The sequence below is a fragment of the Nanorana parkeri genome, unplaced genomic scaffold (genome assembly GCF_000935625.1).
Source record: "Nanorana parkeri isolate BGI_ZX_2015 unplaced genomic scaffold, ASM93562v1 scaffold76, whole genome shotgun sequence".
In the NCBI taxonomy this organism is placed as follows: domain Eukaryota; kingdom Metazoa; phylum Chordata; class Amphibia; order Anura; family Dicroglossidae; genus Nanorana; species Nanorana parkeri.
This window is the reverse complement of record NW_017306344.1, coordinates 2,588,892-2,610,324: the sequence shown is the minus strand read 5'-3', so window position 1 is coordinate 2,610,324 and position 21,433 is coordinate 2,588,892. Positions and strand designations below refer to the sequence as shown.

Genomic DNA, 21,433 nt, shown 5'->3' with positions numbered 1-21,433 from the left:
CAGCTGCCTTCGGCTGCTGTATGGGCTATTATGAATAGAAGTGAAGGGCTCCAGCGGACAAAGTGAGCCGAAGGATCAGCCGAAGCTATGGCTAGATCCCTTGGCACCTTTGTGACTAACCCTCTAAGCTACATTTTGAAGGCCAAACATATTTTAATTTTTTTACATTTTGGGTAATGTAGGAAAAAGGTTAAAACCCTATCATGTTTTTTTGGGGGGGATTATAATAAATTTTAGCTTGGCGTAATTAGAGCACATCAGGAAATTGTTGCTGACAGGCATATAGTAAAGGAATAATCTGGATGCACTTTGTCATATAACTAAGCCAAGAATTGGGTGAAACATGTCAGAGGAGGCGGACCTCAGGCATGACTCATGCCAAATTTTTAATAAACTGATTCAGCATGGAACAGAGTGCAGCCGGATTCTTCTTTTACTATATGCCTGTTTGGTTGGAGCGAGGACACACTCCTGCCGGCGAGCACCCGGCTGTCTTTCCCCTTCCAAAGCTGTGAAGGAGTGGTGCTTTATTCCTATAACTGTTGCTGACAGTTCGATCAACACCTGCCTTTTATATTGCACCTTCCTGCACCTTTTGAAAAAAATATAAAAACACTGTCCACCTAAATTACTGCACACCCCATCTCAGGTTATTAAAATTTGGCTTCTCTGTCACATGTTTCCTCCGCTGCAATGAATCCCCTCTCTGACACATGCAGCAGGGCAGACTAGTACAGCAAGTGCATATTAGCCCACCTCCAGCCAGTGGTGGAACATGCTTGACACTAGTAAGAAGATTTGAGGAAAGGAAGGCAGCCAATGGCTGTAAGATGTTTAACTTTTTGCTGCAGTCTGTCCTTCCCTCTGGTCATATAACTTGACCTGTTGATTTGCTGCTGCCTTCCCTCACCCTGTGGAAGGGCAGGCAACCGTTTTTATTTTTGCATAGAGACAAAGTAGTGCTGAGGCGCAGGACTTCCTTTGAGCCTAAGAGACAAAAAAAACATAAGAAAAGATTTGGTTGGTTTGTTGGTTGGTTGGTTGATTTAAGGCTGAAATATAGCCATCTAGAACATTGATATAGTCTATTTTTTTTAAATATTATCTGCATGTTAATTATTTGCCTTTGACTGGCTTCAGTTTCTCTTTATGAATTGTCTCCTATTTTGCTATATGTCTACACTGGCATTAAATAGGTTGCTGGATTCAGGAAAACAAGGTTTGCTTACTAAGCACTGCCCACTTTATTATATGCAGACAACTTTAAGTTGTGTTCAAATCAGCTTTAACTGGATGGCCTGACCAATTTTTACTCTATGAAGTATAAACGCCAATAATACTACAATGCAAGATGTCAGGCAGGTAATTTTAATGTATGAAGTATGATCCCGTCTTGATTGCAAATTAAATTCAATTAGTCTTCCCATGAAAGGTGTTTATTTTAAAATCTGAATCTACATGCATACAGTAGTCTGCATTACAAGTATTTATTTTTTAATAATTCTTTTCCACTGTGTCCTTAGCAAACTTTTACAGAACTACAATTTTAGCACTCCACACAACTACTGAGGGTTTTGGTGCACGATTTTTCCTACACACTTCCATGGGCAGACAGTAAGCTCTGCTATTATTTTATGTACTTTTGGCTCAGCCTGCAGTCAATCTATTTATAGCCACAGTCTGAACACAGTGTAGACCTGTTTTAGTGATGATTACATCAGCGACATGCAACCTTTTGATTTGCCTTTCTATTTGCTTATAGATCTGACTGATTTCTGGAGACTCATACAATTCATGAACCCAGGCAATTATGATTAATGTATTGCATCATTCCCCTCAGACTGGATACATCTACATGTATATAATCAGATACATCCAAAATATGTACAATTTTCCAATTCCTCTAACTTCCAAATGGATTCCAGATCATAATACTTGTGCAAAGCAACATATTTTATACTGTAGGATCTTCTAGCCATACCAATCATGGTTTCCTGTAGCCATATCTCCAGCACCCTTTATCTATCCCTGAATAAATAATTCCAGAGGCAGAAGGGAGTGTTATGGCTCCCATAACACCTTATACTTGTCATAATTGCGTAAGAAAAAAGTTTTTCATGTATAACATTTTTACAGAACAGCAACAATATAGTTATTTTTATGATATAGGTTTCTGGACAAGTAATCCCATACCCATACGTAAATTAACAACCTATAAATATAACAGTCTAAAAGCTATTGTATGCATTGTTTAATTTAGCTGTCTTCTCTTAATTGATCATTATTTCCAGTTAGCATCTAGCACATGTGGAGAAAGGTTATTACAGCAAATGCACAATGTAAAGGTCCCTCCGCATGTATTATTATTTATTATTGCAGTTGTACATTGGAGGTTGTATACCTCGTTGCACTGTTCTCTCACTTCATAATGAGCTTCACTGGGACAACTTATTTCACATTTGAGGTTTCAGGATTGTGGACTATGACTGTCAGGAATGTGGAGTGAAAATAATTTTTATATGCCAAACCTGCACATATAAATGTGTTCTGACCTGTGCTTTATTTTATGCATTAAACCTAACACTTACATTGTCAAACTCCTTCCAGTGAAAAAGCAAATGGAGATGAAATCCAGAGGAGTCAAGCTTCTGCCCAACAAGGACAGCAACCAGAAGACTTCAGTGTGTAAGTGTTTAAAACCAATTAATACACCTTCATGCATTGCCATTATCCGACCATACATCCTGCATACTCAACAGTGGTTTAATGGCTCTCCTTTCACTGCTCATAGGCACCTAACTGAGGGTGGGTGGGGGATGCTTTAAAACATCCTTGTTTTCCCAGAACCAAAAACTAATAGAACTCTGTATTCCCCATAACACAGCATGCCAGACCAGAGAGGAACACAGATGTTGAATAGAAATATTTTAAGTAAAGGTTATAATGCCAGTGTTACTCGAAGCTACAAAAAGTAATATCCACATTTTGTACCGTATTTGTGGATATATATGTTAAGGAACTGGAGCTCAATATGTGAGGTCCAAATGATATAAGGCATTTTTGAGAGCACCCAGCATGGATTGTTTTGCCATTTACTAGAAGTAGAGGAATACTATACTAAATTATTTAATTTATACTGCAGCTGTAAACATTGGTTTACACAGATCTTTATAAATGTGACTGAATTTAACATTCTGCCTTTTACCTAACAATGTTTTAAAAAGTTTACATATAGCTGTAGTCAGAAAGACAATGAACAAGAGCAATGATGTGCAGCTTCCTAAAGCAGCCAATAAACTTTCAAATTACTACAATCAGTTCAGTGAAATCTAGTTGGTTGCTCTGGCTTACTGCACTTTGCATATCATCACCGCTCTTCTCACTTCTTTATTAAGTACATTTGACAGATATGTAGATAAACAGACACATGTTATGCTTGTAGTTCAATAGACAACATGTAAATAATGGTTTTAAGAAACTTTCTCATATTGTACCTGCAGATGCATGGTGTTTTAGTTCCATTTATATCTTGTTTACACAAGCTTTTTGGTTGTTCTAGCGCACCTGCTAATAATTTCTATCCTGGGCAGCAGAAAGGATATTGTTGGCTGGAATAAAATCAGCAATATCCCTGTGTAAAGGACACTGCACATTATTCACATGTCTTATCTTGGGAAAGGTCAACAGAAAATCCCTCAGATTTTCCATTTGCTCCAGTCGTGGTTGAAATGCTTAGTGCAGACAGCTTAAAAGTTTGCAGTTTGGAAACAGAAGAGCAAGAAGACATACCAGCTTAAAGAAGCACAGCACAAATGGAGTGAATCTTGTTCACATTAGACAATGTTCCCATGTGAGACCTAATCAGCCTCTGCTTATTAGAAAGAATCCAAGGCAATGTAGTGAAGGTGTTACCTATAGCAATCGTTTATAGGATTAACCCGCATGAAAGGAGTGACAGCTGCGCTATGCTTGCTACAAGCAATGTGGGCTGATTCACTCTCTTCTTTATGTTTCTATCATTTGCCCAAAATATTCAATCAATAATTTCAAAGTGCAGTGATGATGCTTAAAGTGCAGTAACCCATAACAACAATTCCAACTGATGAGTGAGAATTGTTTCAATTAGTTGCTGTAGGTTACTGCACTGTGATTTTTAAATGACAGTTTAAACCACATGTGCACACAGATAAATGAATCATGTCTCCTGTTTCCTAGAAAACTCTCTCTGATAATTATAGTACAGCTTTGGTGAAACATATATATAGGAGTGCATAAGCCTGGATAATGTCTGGAAGCCACAGGTTTAACAATGCTTGCACTGTAGGGAAAAGATTTAAGGCTTTCTTCTTGCTTAAAAGAGGCCACATCCGTTGCGTGATTTTTCCTACCAGATACAAATAATTGCCCAGAGCGTTGCTATCCTCACAGGCACCACTTGTTCCTAATGAATGGTTTGGGAGCCGACCAGTTAAGGGTTAACCCTTTGAGTGATGGATGGAAGAGAGATGCCAGAGAGGCTCACCCCCGTGAATACACGCCACTGTACCCTGGACTAGTTGCCTTGGCAACACAGCAGCACCTGACGGATGTTTTCAGCTTCTCTCTTCCTTCAATCTTTCAGATGCTCAAAGCTGCCCCTTTTCCCTCATCTATGTAGCTTTAGTGATTGATAGCAAATAAATTAATGCAGTAATTAAGCCTATGCTGTTTGGCTACCCTGTATTACTTATTTAGATGTAGGTTATGTTAGAATTTTAGGCCAGTGTTTCTTTTGCTTTTAAAAGGTTGCAGCACAGTAAATTGCCACACACTATAAAAAGCAGAATTGTCATCATCTTTTTGAACACATTATATTACACAAGACCAAAATATTAAAACCTCTGGTTACTAATGAGAAACTAAAGTTGTTTATGATGAGAGCAAGTGGGAACAAATGATTTACATTATGTCTTACATGGATGAAGTGGAATGGGGTGCAGTAGCTCATAGGAACCAATTAGTTTCAGGTTTAGCAGATTAGAAAAAGTTTAATGATAGTTTCTGATTGCTTGCAGTAGTTTGCTTCACCCTACAAATGAGTGTGTTCATCATTAATTAAAAATGTATGTGCACTTGGTCAACATTTTAGGCACTGTAATAAAAATGAACAGTTTAACTCTCTCTTTTTTTTTTTAAATGTGCCCTTGCAATTTTCTCAGCCCATTTTTTTTAAGCCCTAAACTTACAGGCTCTGTTTAGTTTGCGCTTGTGAACCTTACCTTAAGGGTATTTGGGAAAATTTAAACAGTAACATTCTAAGGAAACCTGCACTGAGCAAAATGTGGGGGCCACCAACACCAACCTCTTCTTCTGAAAGTGCTAATTGCCTGGTGTCATGCTGACCCAGAACATGTATAGGGATCATGAGGTCTGACTTTACACTGGCATATATTTGCTGCATACTTGTTCCGGGTCAATGACTTACAAAGTATTGAAGCCATTAAATTGGCATGACAACCAAGTAACCTGCAATTTTAGAAGGAGGCCAGCAATAATTCCTATATTCCTCTCAGGTTTTTATAAAGCACCCTTGACCTCCAACCTCGTAATACCCATTCAAGTTGTTAATGAGAGTGCTTGGTAAATGCTAACCTATACCTGTCAACCATTTTAAACATTTAAATCTATGTTTCTGCCCAAGACAAAACACCACAATATGCTTGCTATTGCCCTTGGTAGCCAGAGAGCCTCCTCGGTGTGTCTCTCAAAAATTATTGCACATATTAATTTTTGCCCTGGATTCCCTGAATTCAGGACTATGCACCATCTACTCCCATTTCAATGAGAGTGCGTTTATTGACCACTTAGGCACTTTCTTTGGACTTAGAAATGGCAAGTGTTAGTCCTGAAATCAGGCCCCTAGTAGCAAAGTAAAGAGGAACCTTTCCTTGCTAACAATTTTAAAAGCATTTTTGGTGTATGTTTTAAAACAAAACCTTTACTTTTAAGCGTTAATGATTGACAGGTTCTCTTCAAGTAAACTTTCAGTAGGTTTTATTGACCTTTAGCAAGCCTTCATCAGAACAGAAGCTTGCTAAATACTATTGAAGCTTGCAAAAAGCTTGTTTAAGATCTGTATTAGGTATTTAAAGAGCCAAATGGCACATTAAGGGGTTAAATACATTTATCAAAGGTATTTAAATGCTTTATAAATGCTCACTGAAGCTGATGCTGTTTAGACTAGCATTTATAGGCTAAGATTAAGTCAAGCTTATTTGCTTAGTTATGCTTCATGGCCTTTGGTTACTTATAAGATGTTTACATTAAATTTTCAATCAATCTTCTGACATAGTTTTTCAAAATACCAGGATTGTATTGGATTGTGTTAGCACTACTTTCCAAGTAAATTACAATCTCATTATGAATGATTTACCATAGGGTGTCAATTTAACTTCAGCGGAGAGAATCTAGATTTTCTGTAAACTTCTACTTAATCTAGGAGGAAACTAGAAAAAAGAAAACTCCCTCCACAGAAAGGCTGACATCAAATAAAGCATTTCAGGGTTTTTGTGAAATGTAGTAAAAAAATTGTAAATAGTGTAAAATCTTATGCTTTATTAGTCATTAAACAGACCTTTCATTACAAAGTACCTTGGATGTTGGCTTACAGCATGTGAGGTTATTGTCACTTAGCATTCTTCCAGGATTTTGGAAAAGCTGGGAATCTCAAATTATTATGAGAATGTGCTCCTGCAGTGTGCAGGAATGCATTCTCGCAAGATTTGGTGTTTTCAGCTTTACCAGAATCCCATGGGAAGGCAGAGTGATGTAACTGTGGCTTAAGCTAGCAGGCCAGAAACCAGGGTCCAAGGTAAGTCTCTTCTTAGACTGGCATACTATATGGGGGGAGGTGAGCTACTGTATAGAGGTTGGGTGATTTTTAAGGATAGGTCCATTCAACAATTCTTTAAAAGGCACTCTGCCATAAAGAAAGACACTTGTATGATGAGGCTCTGACGAATGCCCAAATTATAGGTTCATGTGCCATATACTAGCTCAAGGCCAGTGACTCACAGTTAATGTTCACCACCTCCCCACTATTATGGTGAACATTGCTATACTATACATGCTTACTCATGTGCCACATTAGATCATGCAGGTTTTTTTTGTGACAGGTTCCCTTCCAAACCAAATGCTTACAATTTTCCATGAATTGGTATATTATCAAACAAGTACCTTTGTATGTCTTCTCTTTAATCAGCCCTGATCCCTTAAAATATTCAAAGCTTTTCCTCTGTGCAGCATCCAAAAATGCTAGAGTGTGACACACTCAGACCAGTGCTGATGCATACACAGCACAGTCATGCCTTCTAGAGTGCTGCACCATCAGCAAAATGAGTACCAAGATGGGAGAACTGGATTAGTTTAAAAGAAGAGCTGAAAAAGTAACAAAATTCAGCACTCAGCATGCAACCTAAGAGAGATATGGTGAATATTTAAAAGGTTCATCTCATTTACTGTAGATTACCATGGACTAGTAAAATAGTAAAAATATGTTCATACAGCTGTGATAAAAGTCAGTAGAACACAGCCTGCCATACATGTTCCTTTATTTCATTGTTGCCCAGTTTCTATCTTGTGTTTAACTTTGGTGCTTGTAATGCGTCAGATATCCCAAAGGCTAATTGTTCTCTTGCCAGTCACAAAAGGCCTCTGAGAGCTAGGATTAGACCTCTTATTGAAGCATTTATGTTTTGCTGTAGATTTTTCCTGGAATTTGATAAACAACACTTCAACAGGTCAAAGGGCACTCAGTCATTTATATTCTAGGATTGGGAGCCACCAAGGTCAAAGGATAACAGTAAATTGGATCTTAAGTTCTGTTTGCTTTGACTCCCTGAGGTAATAAGTGTTGCTTCCTTATACACGTACATTACCTCAGTGACACTCTCAATCCACTCTTATCCTTTAGTAGCTGCAACATCCAGTCCCTTCTGTGTTTGGTTGACCATGCAGCTGACCTCCAGTATGTTTAGCTATGTCAGGTATATATTTTTCTATTTTCTGTAAATTCTTTTGAGCTGTAAGTAAAACCACAAAATAAATACTTATGGTCCTAATGGTACCGGATGATGTCAGAACATAAGGCCTCTCTGGTGACATTAGAACTCTTTTTTTTTCAGGTTGTGTAATCAATATGTCTGAAGATGCCTTACAAATACTTATTTTTATTCTAGACTCGTTGTGTATATGTATGTATGTTTTTTTTTTTTATTATTTTATATTTGTCATTTCCCTATAATCTGCCTGGGGTTCCCTATAATCCAATTTAACTAAAAACACCATAGAGATGGCAATAGATACGTTTTTGGAAACAAACTCAAAACCCTTAGTAGGAAAAATACAGTTTTAAAAAAATGTTTAATTTGTTTTTCTTTTAAGAGAAATAATAAATATATCCACACTAAACATGTTTAAATTTGTATTAGGACTTTAATGCTCGGGAAAAAAATGTAGTAACACATTTTACATATATTATATATGCAAGAAGAAAAAAATAATACAATTTCAAGTATGGTTTGAGGCTTCTTTGTAGATAATTTATGTAAATATAAAAATAAATGATATGCACTTTTTTTCATACACAGCCTAGGTATGTTGGGGACATAGCTGAAATATAAAGAAGTAGGTCCCTGATATATAGAAACATATGTGTGGTATTTCAAAGATATTGTATATATGTCCTTTTGTGCAGTCAAACGCTTCAACTGTAATAACCATGAGGTACCAAGAGTTATCATTAAGTACATTAGGATCACAGACTAGACTCTGGAGCCAATAAACTCTATCTTAGGTTACCCTGCAATAGAAACCCTGGTGCTGTTCCACTGATGCATGCATGCATAATCATCTTCCATTTTGCTCTGTTTTTAAGGAAGAGTTCTTTTTAATCTCAACTCAGTACATGTTTGTGATTCTTTTGGACCCGTAACTTGGTTTGTTAAGACCTTTGTAAATCTTTAACCACTCTATTCCTTTTTGTTTAGTGTTTCACTTTCTCCATGGCCAGACCATTCTATATTTTGTCCACCTATCTTACTATAGATTCAATCCCATTTTTCTGAACTTTCTGTGATCGTCGCATGGTATTTATTTCCCCATTTGCTCACTGCTGGGTGTCCTCTCATTCCACTTTATTCACTTCCCTTTATCTTAATATCATTTGCTGATATTTACTGGCTGTCCTTTTCTTTTCCTTTTCATGTACCAAATAAGATTATGTAGTCTTTCATCACATTTTCTAAATAATATCTTTCTAATTTTATTGTATAAAAAAACTTATTTTTTAAGAAGCACATTGTCTACCTTATTATATTCTCTGCACCTATTTTTATGCTGTAATAACCATGCATATGCACAGAGCACATACATATGTATGTGAATTCGTGAATGACAATCCAGTCTCCTGCATGCATTCAGAGTTTGGTATTACCATGCAAGGAAGAGAAATTGTCATAAGTCTTCCTTGGATGATTGTTTTTATGTTTTATTGATGCCGCTATATAATCAAGGGTGTTCAAATTCATTAGTGTCATGATATACTGAGGATTTCTTGGGGAGGGCAGTAGATACTAGATGTAATGTCATCTTCTACACATGATCTGGTGCTTGTGATGCATGTAACAACATCCTGGCTGGTGTTCCTGAACACAGGCTTTATGTGTCCTGAGAATACTTTCTTTTCATTGGGTGTTTGAAAAAATACACCATGACCAAGTACTAAGTGGTTTAGTTTTTTTTTTTCAGTTCTGGAAAACAAGCCTGTGATAGTCATAGTATTACTCAGGATAGCAGAAGAATTCAGGAAAGCGATACGTTTATAGTGTAAATCCTGTTGCTTATAACCCATTTGCAGTGTGGATCATACCACATATTCATGCAGCTGTTAGGAATTATTCCCGGTAATGTTTCCAAAAAATGGAAACATACAGAACGCATATCCACATGCTGTAACCTCCCACTGTGCTGGTGGTGTTTGTATGTGTGTGTGTGGGTGTGACTGTTGATGCCCAAGGGTATGCAGAGTAACTGGTAACTAATAATCTTTACTCTTTAATGACGAGTACATGCCATTTTTACAAGATCACCCTTAACCGCTTACAGGAATTACACCACAACCCTATATCAAGTGATTCCGTAATCAAAATGTAATCAAAGACTCAGAAGAATGCCCCATTTTCTTAGGATATGATTTTTGATACTTTCTGTGTCCCATCTCTGTGAGGAGCACATGCACCCATCCAGCTGTGAAAAACCAAGACCTCTCCTTTGCTCTACTTTGGTATATCATAAGCTGAAAGGGTGATTTACAATATGTGCCAATCACTAAGATCTTTTTAATTATGCTAAACAGTTATCTGTTTTTTAGTATAATGTGTGCATGTGGCAAGGAAAGGGGAGGGCGGGATGTAGGGAAGGATTTTTGGTTTGGAGAGCAAATCATGTTCATTCAGTTGCCTTATTTGTAAGCAACACATGTAAACTCCTAACTGTATTAAAGTGGCAGTTCTTGTATACTTCTGTATTTGCACATTATCCAGCAGTGTCACTTTTCCAATTGGCTGTGTGTGGAGTGATTCCTCTCTGTGTATGCTCTCTTTTTTGCATTTTAGTAACTCAGGTGGGTGTTTACCAAGGACACCACTTGTGTCCCGACCCAGGAACACCGGAACATGGAAAAAGAATAGGTACTGACTTCAGGTGAGAGGCCCCTTTTCATGCTTCCTTATTGCCCGTGTTTCCTTTGTACAGTTTAAAATGTATGCGTTAACTTGGTTGTAATTAGGTTTTTTTGAAAAATGGCTAGTAGTTAAAGGTTTCCTGTCAACTCTGTTGGTTATAACAATAACTATGTTTGTGATTGTATTGTATCATAAGGCTTCTCTAACAGGTCAGTTTCTCCAGACTTCCAGTTAGGAGTGCAGATAAATTAATTTGTAAAGGAAGCATATTAATTATGTTGGTTGTTATTCTGTAAAGAGAGCAAGAAAGTGTGTACTTTTATACATTTCTGGGGATTTGCGTAGAAGAAAATGGTAAGCACAATAATTGCTAGTAGCAAATGTGGCTCTCTTTACTGTCTAATAAAAAGCACTTAGTTTGTAATTTTTTTTCCTCAACAAGGGAAATAGCTTGTTGAAACAAATGTCTTTCAATTTTCTCTACTAAAAAATCTATTGCCAAAGATATGGATGTTATGGTTGGCCCACTAATTCATATGGCATTGCAACTAAGGGTTCACTGCGGCATCCATGAAGCTTAGCTCATTATCACCGCAGCATCCATGATGCTTAGCCCATTTGAACTGTTATGAAGCTGCTTTTGCCTGTCCCTATTAGGATTCCATCTATACTACAGCCTTTATTCCCAGCTGAACCAGTTTTATTATTTACTGTAATGCCACATGTGACAGTTATATAATGAGATGAGCAAAGAATACAGTTAAGGCTACAGTATGAATGTATGGGGGTAACATGTAAAATGGAGATTTTCTTTTTCCTTGTGTGTTTTCACTTGTTTTTTTGATTTTTTTTTCCTAACCAGTGACAGATTGTAGACATTGTGCTATTTTATTTTAATGGCCAAAAAAGGCATGCACAGTATTATCATAATTATTGTTATACTAATATTGCCAGAAGTATAAACAAATAATTGATTTTTCACAGTTATTTAGTTTTATTGAAACAGTGTATTTTTATTCTGCACTTCGTTTCCTTATGTATTCATAAATCATTGCATTCTGCTGAAATACTGTGCCAGTCTATGAGCATAAATATTGAATTTATTGTGTCCAGCATATACTTCTGTAAAAGAATGCTAGAGACTTCTATTGGCCGATACACGCATCTATTTTAGCTTACCCATTTGCTATTTTACTGTTCAGTATTTTTATTATTTCATAATGGGTGGAAAATCACATAGAAAGCTCTATTGATTCATGTTTGGAAAAGATGACTTTTTGCAACCTGTATAGTCATTTTATTATACAGTGCTGGTTCTATGTCCTACACGCAAGTATTAACCCTCTAACCTTTAACCTGTATTCAAAACTACAGTGTAAATGAACATATTCCACCAACAGATGGGGCATGAAATACATAGCAATGCTATAGTCAGTTCTGTGGCTACAGAAACATCTAGAAGATTTGTAATGACAGTGATAATACGATAAATCATGGAGCTTCTGGGAAATACGGGATATCAATATTGTACATTATGCTGTTTTTATAGAAAGCTAGCATGAGCAGTCGATATTTATCAAACATCTCTTCAGCATAGAAGATTGGTTTCTGAAATGTTATCAGGCTGAACAGAAAATCTATATTTTGCAAATGCAGAGCTTAATCCACAGAATAGCCTCCCATCAGAGGTGGTAGCAGCTAATACTCTCAGGAAATTGGAAAGAGAATATATCATGACAAATTTTCACTGCTCCTTAGTAGGAATATAAATAAAAATTTGGTTGGAAAGGCATTTCTTGTTTAAATCATTATATTTCATCCATCATCATGTGAGAGCCCTACTGGTCCATGTGTATGAGATGACAAGACCTGTACAATCTTGAAAATGGGTGAAGCTTTCAACAAAACAGAGAGTGTATCATTGAGACACATGCATTCTGAACAGGATACAGATCAGCATAGATTGTCCAGGTCATGCAAGTAATGGCAAACTATGTTTGGTAACTTAGAGTGTGTATCTGTGTGTGTGTCCACTGTATGTGTTTGTTTAATCCCTCCTTCCACCATGCATTTACAATTGTGTTATTCTTCGATAGACTTGGCTCTAGTATCCAGTTTTTATGTGATGATGGTTATGACCTACAAGGTTCCAAAAGCATTACTTGCATGAAAGTAAGCGACATGTTTGCAGCATGGAATGACCATCGACCTATCTGCAGAGGTAATATTAAGACAATAGAGTAACATTTTGTAGCAATGTATGTTACCAAGGTAGCCATTAAAATCATCTTTGTTATTTATCTTATTTAGTATACCAATGACTTTGACAGTGAGAGCAATACATTGATTTGAAATGTTGTAAAGATTTCAGTTCTGCTGGTGACAGGAGAATGGACAATACTGTTTCAGCAAAACTAGGAGACAGCAGGCCTGGTTTACTCAAGTATAATTGAATGTGAACTGCAGTGTAGCACCGTTAAACTCCAATGATGTCCGAGGGAAATAAAATAAAGGAAACTCTTGCTCCTGATTTGATGCTTGAAGTGAACACAGGCTCCTACAATACTTTATTAAATCCGATACCATGTCAGCCTTTTGTTTTGATTGTTACACTTTGATGAACAGCATTTTTCATAAATTCTCTTCCTATTGTACTGCAAGATAGATTGTTCTTATTACGTTTCCAGCACTGCTTAGCTCTGTACATGTAACAATGCATAGCTAATTGTGTAAAAAGTTTTTTGTTCTCTTTTCTAAAGTAGATGGAGTAAAATGTTGTGTAAAACATACAGCTATTAACCCTAATATCCTTATCGTCATGAGGTTAAGGGTGCACCCACTTGATGAGGCTACATCACGTTTGCCTTTTTCATGCAGTGCTTCTTATTGTGAACTGCATTCGACTGATCTTTGTAATGACATCTTGTTAACACATTTGACTATTCACAATTCACTAAGGGCATTCTATAAATTAAGGGCACGCACCCTTGTCCTTTTTCAGGAACATTAATGTTTGTAACAAAATATGTGGTCACCATGAAAATCAGTTGAATTTAGTGCACGATAGAGTTATCCAATTGACATCCATGAGCTTATTTTGCAAGTCAGTGCACAGATGATGATGATGTGCAAAGTATAGCAACCCATAACAAAACAATCTCTTAAGTGGTCTGAAACTGATTGAGGTTGCTATTGTTTACTACACTTTGCATAACTTTATTGCCTAATTAATGAAACCTTTTCGATGCAAAATCACACCAGATACCAAAAAATAGGATTCCAAGGTAATTGAAGCAATCTATAAATTAGCAGTGGTCCAAAATGTCCTACCTGCCTTGTGAGACCACCATTTCTCTGCTTTGAATACAGTCATCTTTCCTTTTTCTTTTAAAGAAGAGTAGAAGTGGCATGGTTGTCAATCACTGCATGCATAAGTGGAACCTGACAACCACAACCAAGGGTAAACAGTGGTCTCTTAGAAGCACACAAAGCCAGGAGAGGTGGCTGCAGCACTGAGAGGGTAGGCAAGACTCTCATATATTATGACTGTATTAGTTATGGCTTAGCTCCCTCTTGAGATGCTCCAGCCTCCAGGCAAGCCTGGAGAGATACGTCATGGGGGTATTCACAGAGGCATAATAAGTTACAAAATGTAAACGGTAGTGGAAGATTCATTTTGGATAGAGGAGGGGTCAATATAATTTAGGGCTACAGCTAACGATTATTTCCATAATCAATTAGTTGCCCTATTATTTTTTCAACTAATCGATTGGTTGCAATAAAAATCTCTCTCCTCCCTCCAACCAACTAACCGATAAAGAGAATAGTTGCCAACTATTCTCATAATCAATTATTAGCGATTTAATCAATTAGTTGTTGCAGCCCTAATATCGTTATAATAATAGAAAATGGAAAGGCAAAAGGTTGACTTTACAAGAGCCCAGAAAAGCAGCGTAATTTCATACTATTTGGGCTTTGGAGCACATTCATATTCTAATAAACACAAGAGAGTGCTGTGCTAGCAACCATTGTTTAAGGAGGATCTGCAGGTTCACATGAAAGGCCACTCTTATTAGCCCTGTGCCATTTGATACTATGGGGTTGATTTACTAACCTTATAAACACACCACGAACATGTATACACCTCTGTAGTGTGTTCCCTCCTAGCATGATCTATGGGTGGAATCTAAACACCTTTGTAGTGTGTACACACCCAGCAGGTGTGTTGTGCAAAGCCCTGCATGAATTTGCAAGGTGATCTTGTGTAAATTAGCTCTATGTTGTGTTGCTTGCGTTGATGAATGCAGGAATGTAAATGCATGAGCTAACCATTTTTGTCTAAACTGTGAAGCAGCATTATATATGCATCATGTGCATGATTTTTCCATATATGGCATTAGTGGAAATATGCTTTTAGAGACTTTTTGGTTGATAAATACGTTTTGCTGTGTAAAAATCACACGCACCTAGTGCGTGCGTGTGTTTAGGTTAGTAAATCACCCCCTATATGTCACACAATTATTTCACCCATTTACTAAGCTTAAATACCTTGCAAAATGTCAGTCGCATATATTAAAGCTAGTCTTTTTGTTAGCTGTTTCTCAGTATGTGAATGAATTATGTACATTGTATACATTCCTGTTGACTTTTCTCAGTTCACCAACTGTGACCAGTAGAGCATATAGAATATGACAGGGTCTGACACATTGACAAAGAGCAATGCTACAGAGAGGTGTTGGTGGTTATATGAGCAGGAAAGCCACTACTGATTACCATCATTTTGGTATTTTCTGGACTTAAAAAGTAATTCCATTAAACTGTAAAGTATTACAGATATGGACACTTGCAGGGTAAACAGTTTCCCATGGCAACCAATCAGAACTCACCTTTCATTAATCTTCCCACGCAAGGCTGTTAAAAGGTAATTTCTTGTTGTCATTGAATATTACAAATTGTTCTTTGCTGTTCCTTTTTTAGCTGAGACCAAACGTGAGTTATAACTAATCACTTCTCATACTTTCATTCTGGTTCGTCAAAGGCCTACAAAAATTGATGTTAGTCTTGGAATGCAAGTATACTGTGCAAGATGTTTGGATATGCAAAGTAACATTTATCAATGCTTATTTTTGTTTCTATTACCTTCTATTGATAAACAAAGCCATTTGAAATTGTATAATTGTGCCCTATTTCAAAATATGGTAGCTGAGCAGAATTCTGTCATTTCAGAGCATTATACAGTAACCCTTTACTGTTAGATATCATTGTAATACCCCTCACATTTGAAGAGAAGCTGACGCTGATCCAATCTTTAGTCTTTTAAATTGCAGTCACATCATTTTGAGCTGTGTGGAGATGAATAATTCTGTTGATAAGGCAGTACAGAAATATATTGACTTTGGAACATAATTAATTTTTGACATATTGCACCAGCACCATCCACTTCCCCCTCTGTGAAGGCAAAGAATACCCTTGTGGAACCTGCTGTACATGTCACAGAAGTGTAGCAATGCGTATGTCAATCCGCCAAATGTTTGCGAGGGAGTGGTGATAAGGGAGCATTAACATTGCATTAAACATTAAAGCAAGACATGTCTGGCTGGGGCATGATGGATTGCAGAGGTTTTGTAAATCCAATGGCAAATTGTCACTGCCTTTTGTACAGTAATGAATGGGTGCCCTCCCCCTCCCCTTAATAATGGTTTGTCACAAGGTCACCTACAAACACATTAACCCGTTGATGTCCTTGAATGGACATTGACAAGCCACACTAGCAATGTCCTGTAGAATGGTGGCATAGGGTCTCGTTAATTAGCATTCATTCTTGTCAGTGAGATTCCTCAGTGAGCCATCGCATTTCACTGCAGCACTGTCCTAGCATCACTTGATATTCAGAGCCACACACCCACCCTGAACACACTCTACGCAAAAGGGAGGTGGAGACAAACTGAGCAGTCTTCAGTAAAAGGAGAGAAGCAGAGTCTGTCCAGATAAACTGCTTTTATGAAATGTTCCCCTCCCAATCGAAGCCTCGAAGAGTAGCTGAACATAGAAGCCTGGCTTAACCTTTCTAGTGCCAGATGTATGTGATCTCTTGCCATTGTAACAATGGGCATTTTACCAGTATGCCTGACTATAATCAGTGTTAGTCATCTGTAAAGTGAGACAATATAACACCCAGCTTTGGGTCTCAGTTTGCTGCTTAGTGTGCCTGATACACTCATCCTCTGATAAATGTTGACCTAACATCTGATGACCCATCTACAAAACTGTGACAGCTGATTTGGCAAAGGCATTGACCATGTGTGCTCTGCTATAGATTTATGTGTCTAAATTAATGCAGATACCTTGGAAAGCAGGGAAACAATAGTGATTTGAGTACACTAACCTTCAAGTTTTTGGGGGGATTGATTGATTTGGCACGTATTATAGGGATATTAGAATGAATGAAACAAAAGGAATGCACTGTAGTTTTGTCATGCTGACTTGTATGCTTTCCAATGTATGCCCATGACTTCTGTTCAGCTGTTAAGTCTGGTGCTGCATTTGGCCAAGCACCTCTTTGTGTAAGTCTGAAATGCAAACAAATTAGAACCTGCATAATCTTAGATTAGAAGTACTGGCTGATAAACGTGGTTAAACAAGCTGAGCTATACTATACAGTAAGTTGAAATTACCTGTAATTCTTTTTAGCAATGCTGCAATTCTAGCTAAGTGATTTTCCAAATCAACATCACTGTGAATTAAGTGGGGTAGCTTTGTAAGTGGTTAAGTTTCCAGACAGCCCATCTAGGCTCTTTTAAGTTAGTGTATTTGTATTACTGTTTACATAATCTAATGATTTTTCTGGTTTTACCTGCAGCGAGAATGTGTGATGCTCACCTTCGTGGGCCTTCTGGGATCATCACTTCCCCCAACTATCCAGTCCAGTATGATAGTAATGCACACTGTGTGTGGATCATCACTGCTCTCAATCCATCCAAGGTAAAATGGAAACATTCAGATGTGAACACACACACACACACACATATGTCCAGATTTACTTGTTGAAATGTTTCTTGTTTTGTACTGCATATGTGTTGTATAGGCAGAATGCAAGATCATTTTTGAATGAATATGTTTTGACAGTCTTGTCCGTTCTTGGTCTTTCGTCTAAAAAGATGAGGGCTCTGGTCACTGGAGTGCTTTTATCTCTTTAGCCTTAAATATATTTATTTAGGAAAATGGCAATGGAACCAAAAGGTCAGTACTTTGAAAAAAGTACAGTACAGGTGTACAACAGTGTTAGGAAAGGGGGGCTTAAGGAAAATCAGTAGTGATGTAATGTATTTGAGACACCCATGCACCGTTAAAGACCACTTTCAGTTATCACTGTGCAACTTGTTTTAAAGTGTCTGGGGTCCCATATTGCTAAAAAATGGTAAAAGACACTATATGCAGGTTAAATATGAAAACACCCAGGAGTGTGGAATAAGATGAAAGAGGTAAGAACAGGGCTGAAATAGTGTGTTTTGTGACTGTGTCACTTCATCATAAAAAGCAGTGTCTTTGGATTGTGAAGCCCCTATTGATTTAGGTTGTTACTGTAAGTAACATATGCTTCCTAATTGTACTGTGACTGTTGATAAAAACACATCAAATCCTTTCCATTTTCATGAAAACCTTCTGACTGCTGCAGAATTTCAGCTAGTTCCTTGAATAAGGGTATTAAGGAAGTCAGGAGGCTGAAAATTAGAAGTGACAAGATCTACAAGATGATCAGAAAAGCATGACTTTTGGGTTTTTCACCAATTAGTATGCTTTTTCTTTTTTGTTTTGGGGCATAGGAAATTAGAGTCAGGGGAACAAAAGCATTTCCTTTTACCTCCCTGTGGGCCATATGCATCTCTGGCTGTGCAGGTCCTCCCTCTGAAGCACTGGCAGAGCCAAATTGTAGCTCTGCCTGATCTGGCTGATTCTTCTTAAGCTGCCCCACTATCTCCTTTCTACTAGTGCCCCCAGCGACTGCCTGTACAAACTACACTGATTGACAACAGCGGCTCAGTATGCTTGTGTGCGGCCAGCAGGGGTGTCTCATCATCAAGCTATTGTTAGTAGGGTGTTATTAATGTGCGGATTCCCATACCCCGTCTGTCATTTCCTCATCCTGCTCATTGACAAGGATGTTATTTACTCAATGTCTTTGGGCTGTCAGTGTGGAGTATGCCTGTGGAAGTGGCCCATATACTAAGTAACTAGTTGTAAGAAAATTGGTGAAGAAGTTTGCTGCACTGTCATCTGTGGAACCATTCCCACCTGCAACACAGGTGCATCGGGGTGCTATTCCAAATAAATGGCACCACACAACCAATTGTTCATCTGTGCATTGCAGTAATGCACATTGCCACAACACATATGTATAAAGCTGGCCTTAAACTACTTTCTGTGATAGGGCCTTTTCAGATTAGTGAGTTGCAGTAGAACATATTAAATTGGGCATTTTACCATGCATTGCTGCTACAGAATTGAGTGCAGTGCATTGCAGTGCCACTCATATTGAATAACTATGCAATGTGCATATACAGTACACTAGTATCTTTTTATGTACCACCGCATACAGATGTGAACCATTGGTGCATTGTGGTGGGTTGTCAAAAAATGATACAGGTCTGTGTTTTTGTGTACCAAGGATCTGTGTATCTGTACATATATGTAGCTCTTTGGACAGTTCAGGGGCTGCACATGAGGCCCTCTGTATTTAAAAAGTTGACCACCACTGGACTACAGCAGAATCAACTCTATACTAAGCATATGCCTCCTTCTAAAATTCTATTTGACAGGACTGTATTTTGATCCATCTAACTAAAATACTTTGAGGCACTAACCCAGAACAGTTGTGCAACAAAGGAAAGTCAAATGTCTTCATCTACATATCAATTGTGGGTCAGTTACTCAAAGTGAAGCAAAATAATTATTAAATCTGCCATGTAGCTAACATTTTTACATGGAGGATTCAGAAATGGCAGCCTTCAAGTTTCTCTCATGACAAGTTTCTTCTAAGCTGTTCTTGGCCTGAATGATCCTAGGCCCACCAATGTGTTTTTGACCCTGGTCTGATATTTACCCTGAAGATATAGTGCTTAGAATCCATAATTATAGTGTAGTGGATGAGAACATGTTGGCAATGCTAATAAGGAAAATTTTACAGACACTGCAATAAAGTATTATATGTCACATTAACCAACTCTGTATATGTCTAACCCACAACAATATGTGGGTTTCTAGTTATGTTAGAAAGGATTTCCATACAAATGGAGTAATTCAGAATCGGAATCAACAGAATCAACTGAACACTAAATGTGCACATTTTCTGTACATTACTATGAAATGAGACCCTGGGCCATTCAAAAAAGGTGATGTGGTGGAATGTGGTCGAAAAGGTCTTCATCTAAACGACTGACTTGTAGTTTGGTGTTACATAATAATTATTTATATTGAGAGTTTTCGGCATGCATAAAGTATAGTATAATTGGATGAAGCTTGAATTACAAGTATTCAAAACAAACAATCGCATCTTAGGAAAACTGTAAAGTGTGTGGCCAACTTAATTCCTCACCGGTCCCTCAAATCCTGTAATATCTTTCATTTCACAGCTTGCCCTAAAATCATGATGGTTAGATGTGAATAAATCCAACAAAGCTAAAGCACTTCTGCTTTTAAGTAGAGTTTTGTCATTTATCCAGAATTTACCCAGCATGCACTGCTGCTTTACTTTTCTCACAATCCATTTACACTTTTCACATCAAGAAAAGAGGAATGGTACATGAAACTTTCCTCTAACCTCACATACCCTTACTAACTTTTGTTGCTGTTCTCACTATATACAGTACAGTGCGTCAAAGCAGCTCCATGTAAAGACCATTTCCCAGAATATGTAAAACAATGCAGAGATTTTGGTAAAAAATTTTAATGCACATGTAAAACAAAATGCAAACCCCTCTGAGCTACCATTCAAGACAGTGATGACTTTTTTTTTATTTTAGCTTGTATGGCTCCATGTTCAATTGTTCATCTTTTTTAGTCCTGTAACATCATCACAGGACTAAAAAGCTTCCTCTTCTCTTTGACTTCTATTCAGGAGGGTCAGCTGGGTGCCCTCAATGCCTTCCAGTTCACACAGGTGCACCAAGCCATACTACAAATCTAATACCCCTCTGGTTGCCTGTATGGTGTAGACAGGGTCACGGGAGTTTCTATGCAAGGGACTGGTGACTGGATGGGCACGGTCTCTTGATTGGCAAGTAAGCGAACCAACCTCAGTATGCTGAGGTGCTGAACAGACCCAGATCCAGAAACCACCTACATCTGGATTCTATAGGCAGAGCTGATGTGATGTCAGGAAATGCATATTGCGATTAGGGCTACAAATGTAAGGAAAAGACCAGTTAGAACATTTTAAACCTTGCTTGTATTACATTTGTAAAGTACTTTTCTCTTGCCATAGTAAAAATAATGCTATTCTTCAGGTCCTAACCTGGCCAACTTAGATCACATGTTCTCTAAATGTAATCTATTGATTTTAATCAGCAGTGATATTAAAGGATAAAATAAAAGCAACCCCACATTTACAAACTATGAACAGGAACACATTTTTTTAATTATTATTAGTTTTTGTTAGTTATTCGTTAGTTTAATTATTAGTGTTAATATACTATACATATATATATATCTATATA

General features: G+C 37.5%; 1 protein-coding gene across 1 annotated transcript in view; it reads left to right on the top strand.

The window, feature by feature from the left end:
* Nucleotides 1-21,433, top strand: part of CSMD2 (CUB and Sushi multiple domains 2) — a 323,219-nt gene that overhangs the window by 26,794 nt on the left and 274,992 nt on the right. The window contains exons 4-7 of the mRNA XM_018576748.1: nt 2,608-2,685; nt 10,653-10,740; nt 12,818-12,942; nt 17,581-17,702. Coding sequence (XP_018432250.1) covers nt 2,608-2,685; nt 10,653-10,740; nt 12,818-12,942; nt 17,581-17,702 — 413 coding nt within the window. The remainder of the gene's footprint in view (nt 1-2,607; nt 2,686-10,652; nt 10,741-12,817; nt 12,943-17,580; nt 17,703-21,433) is intronic.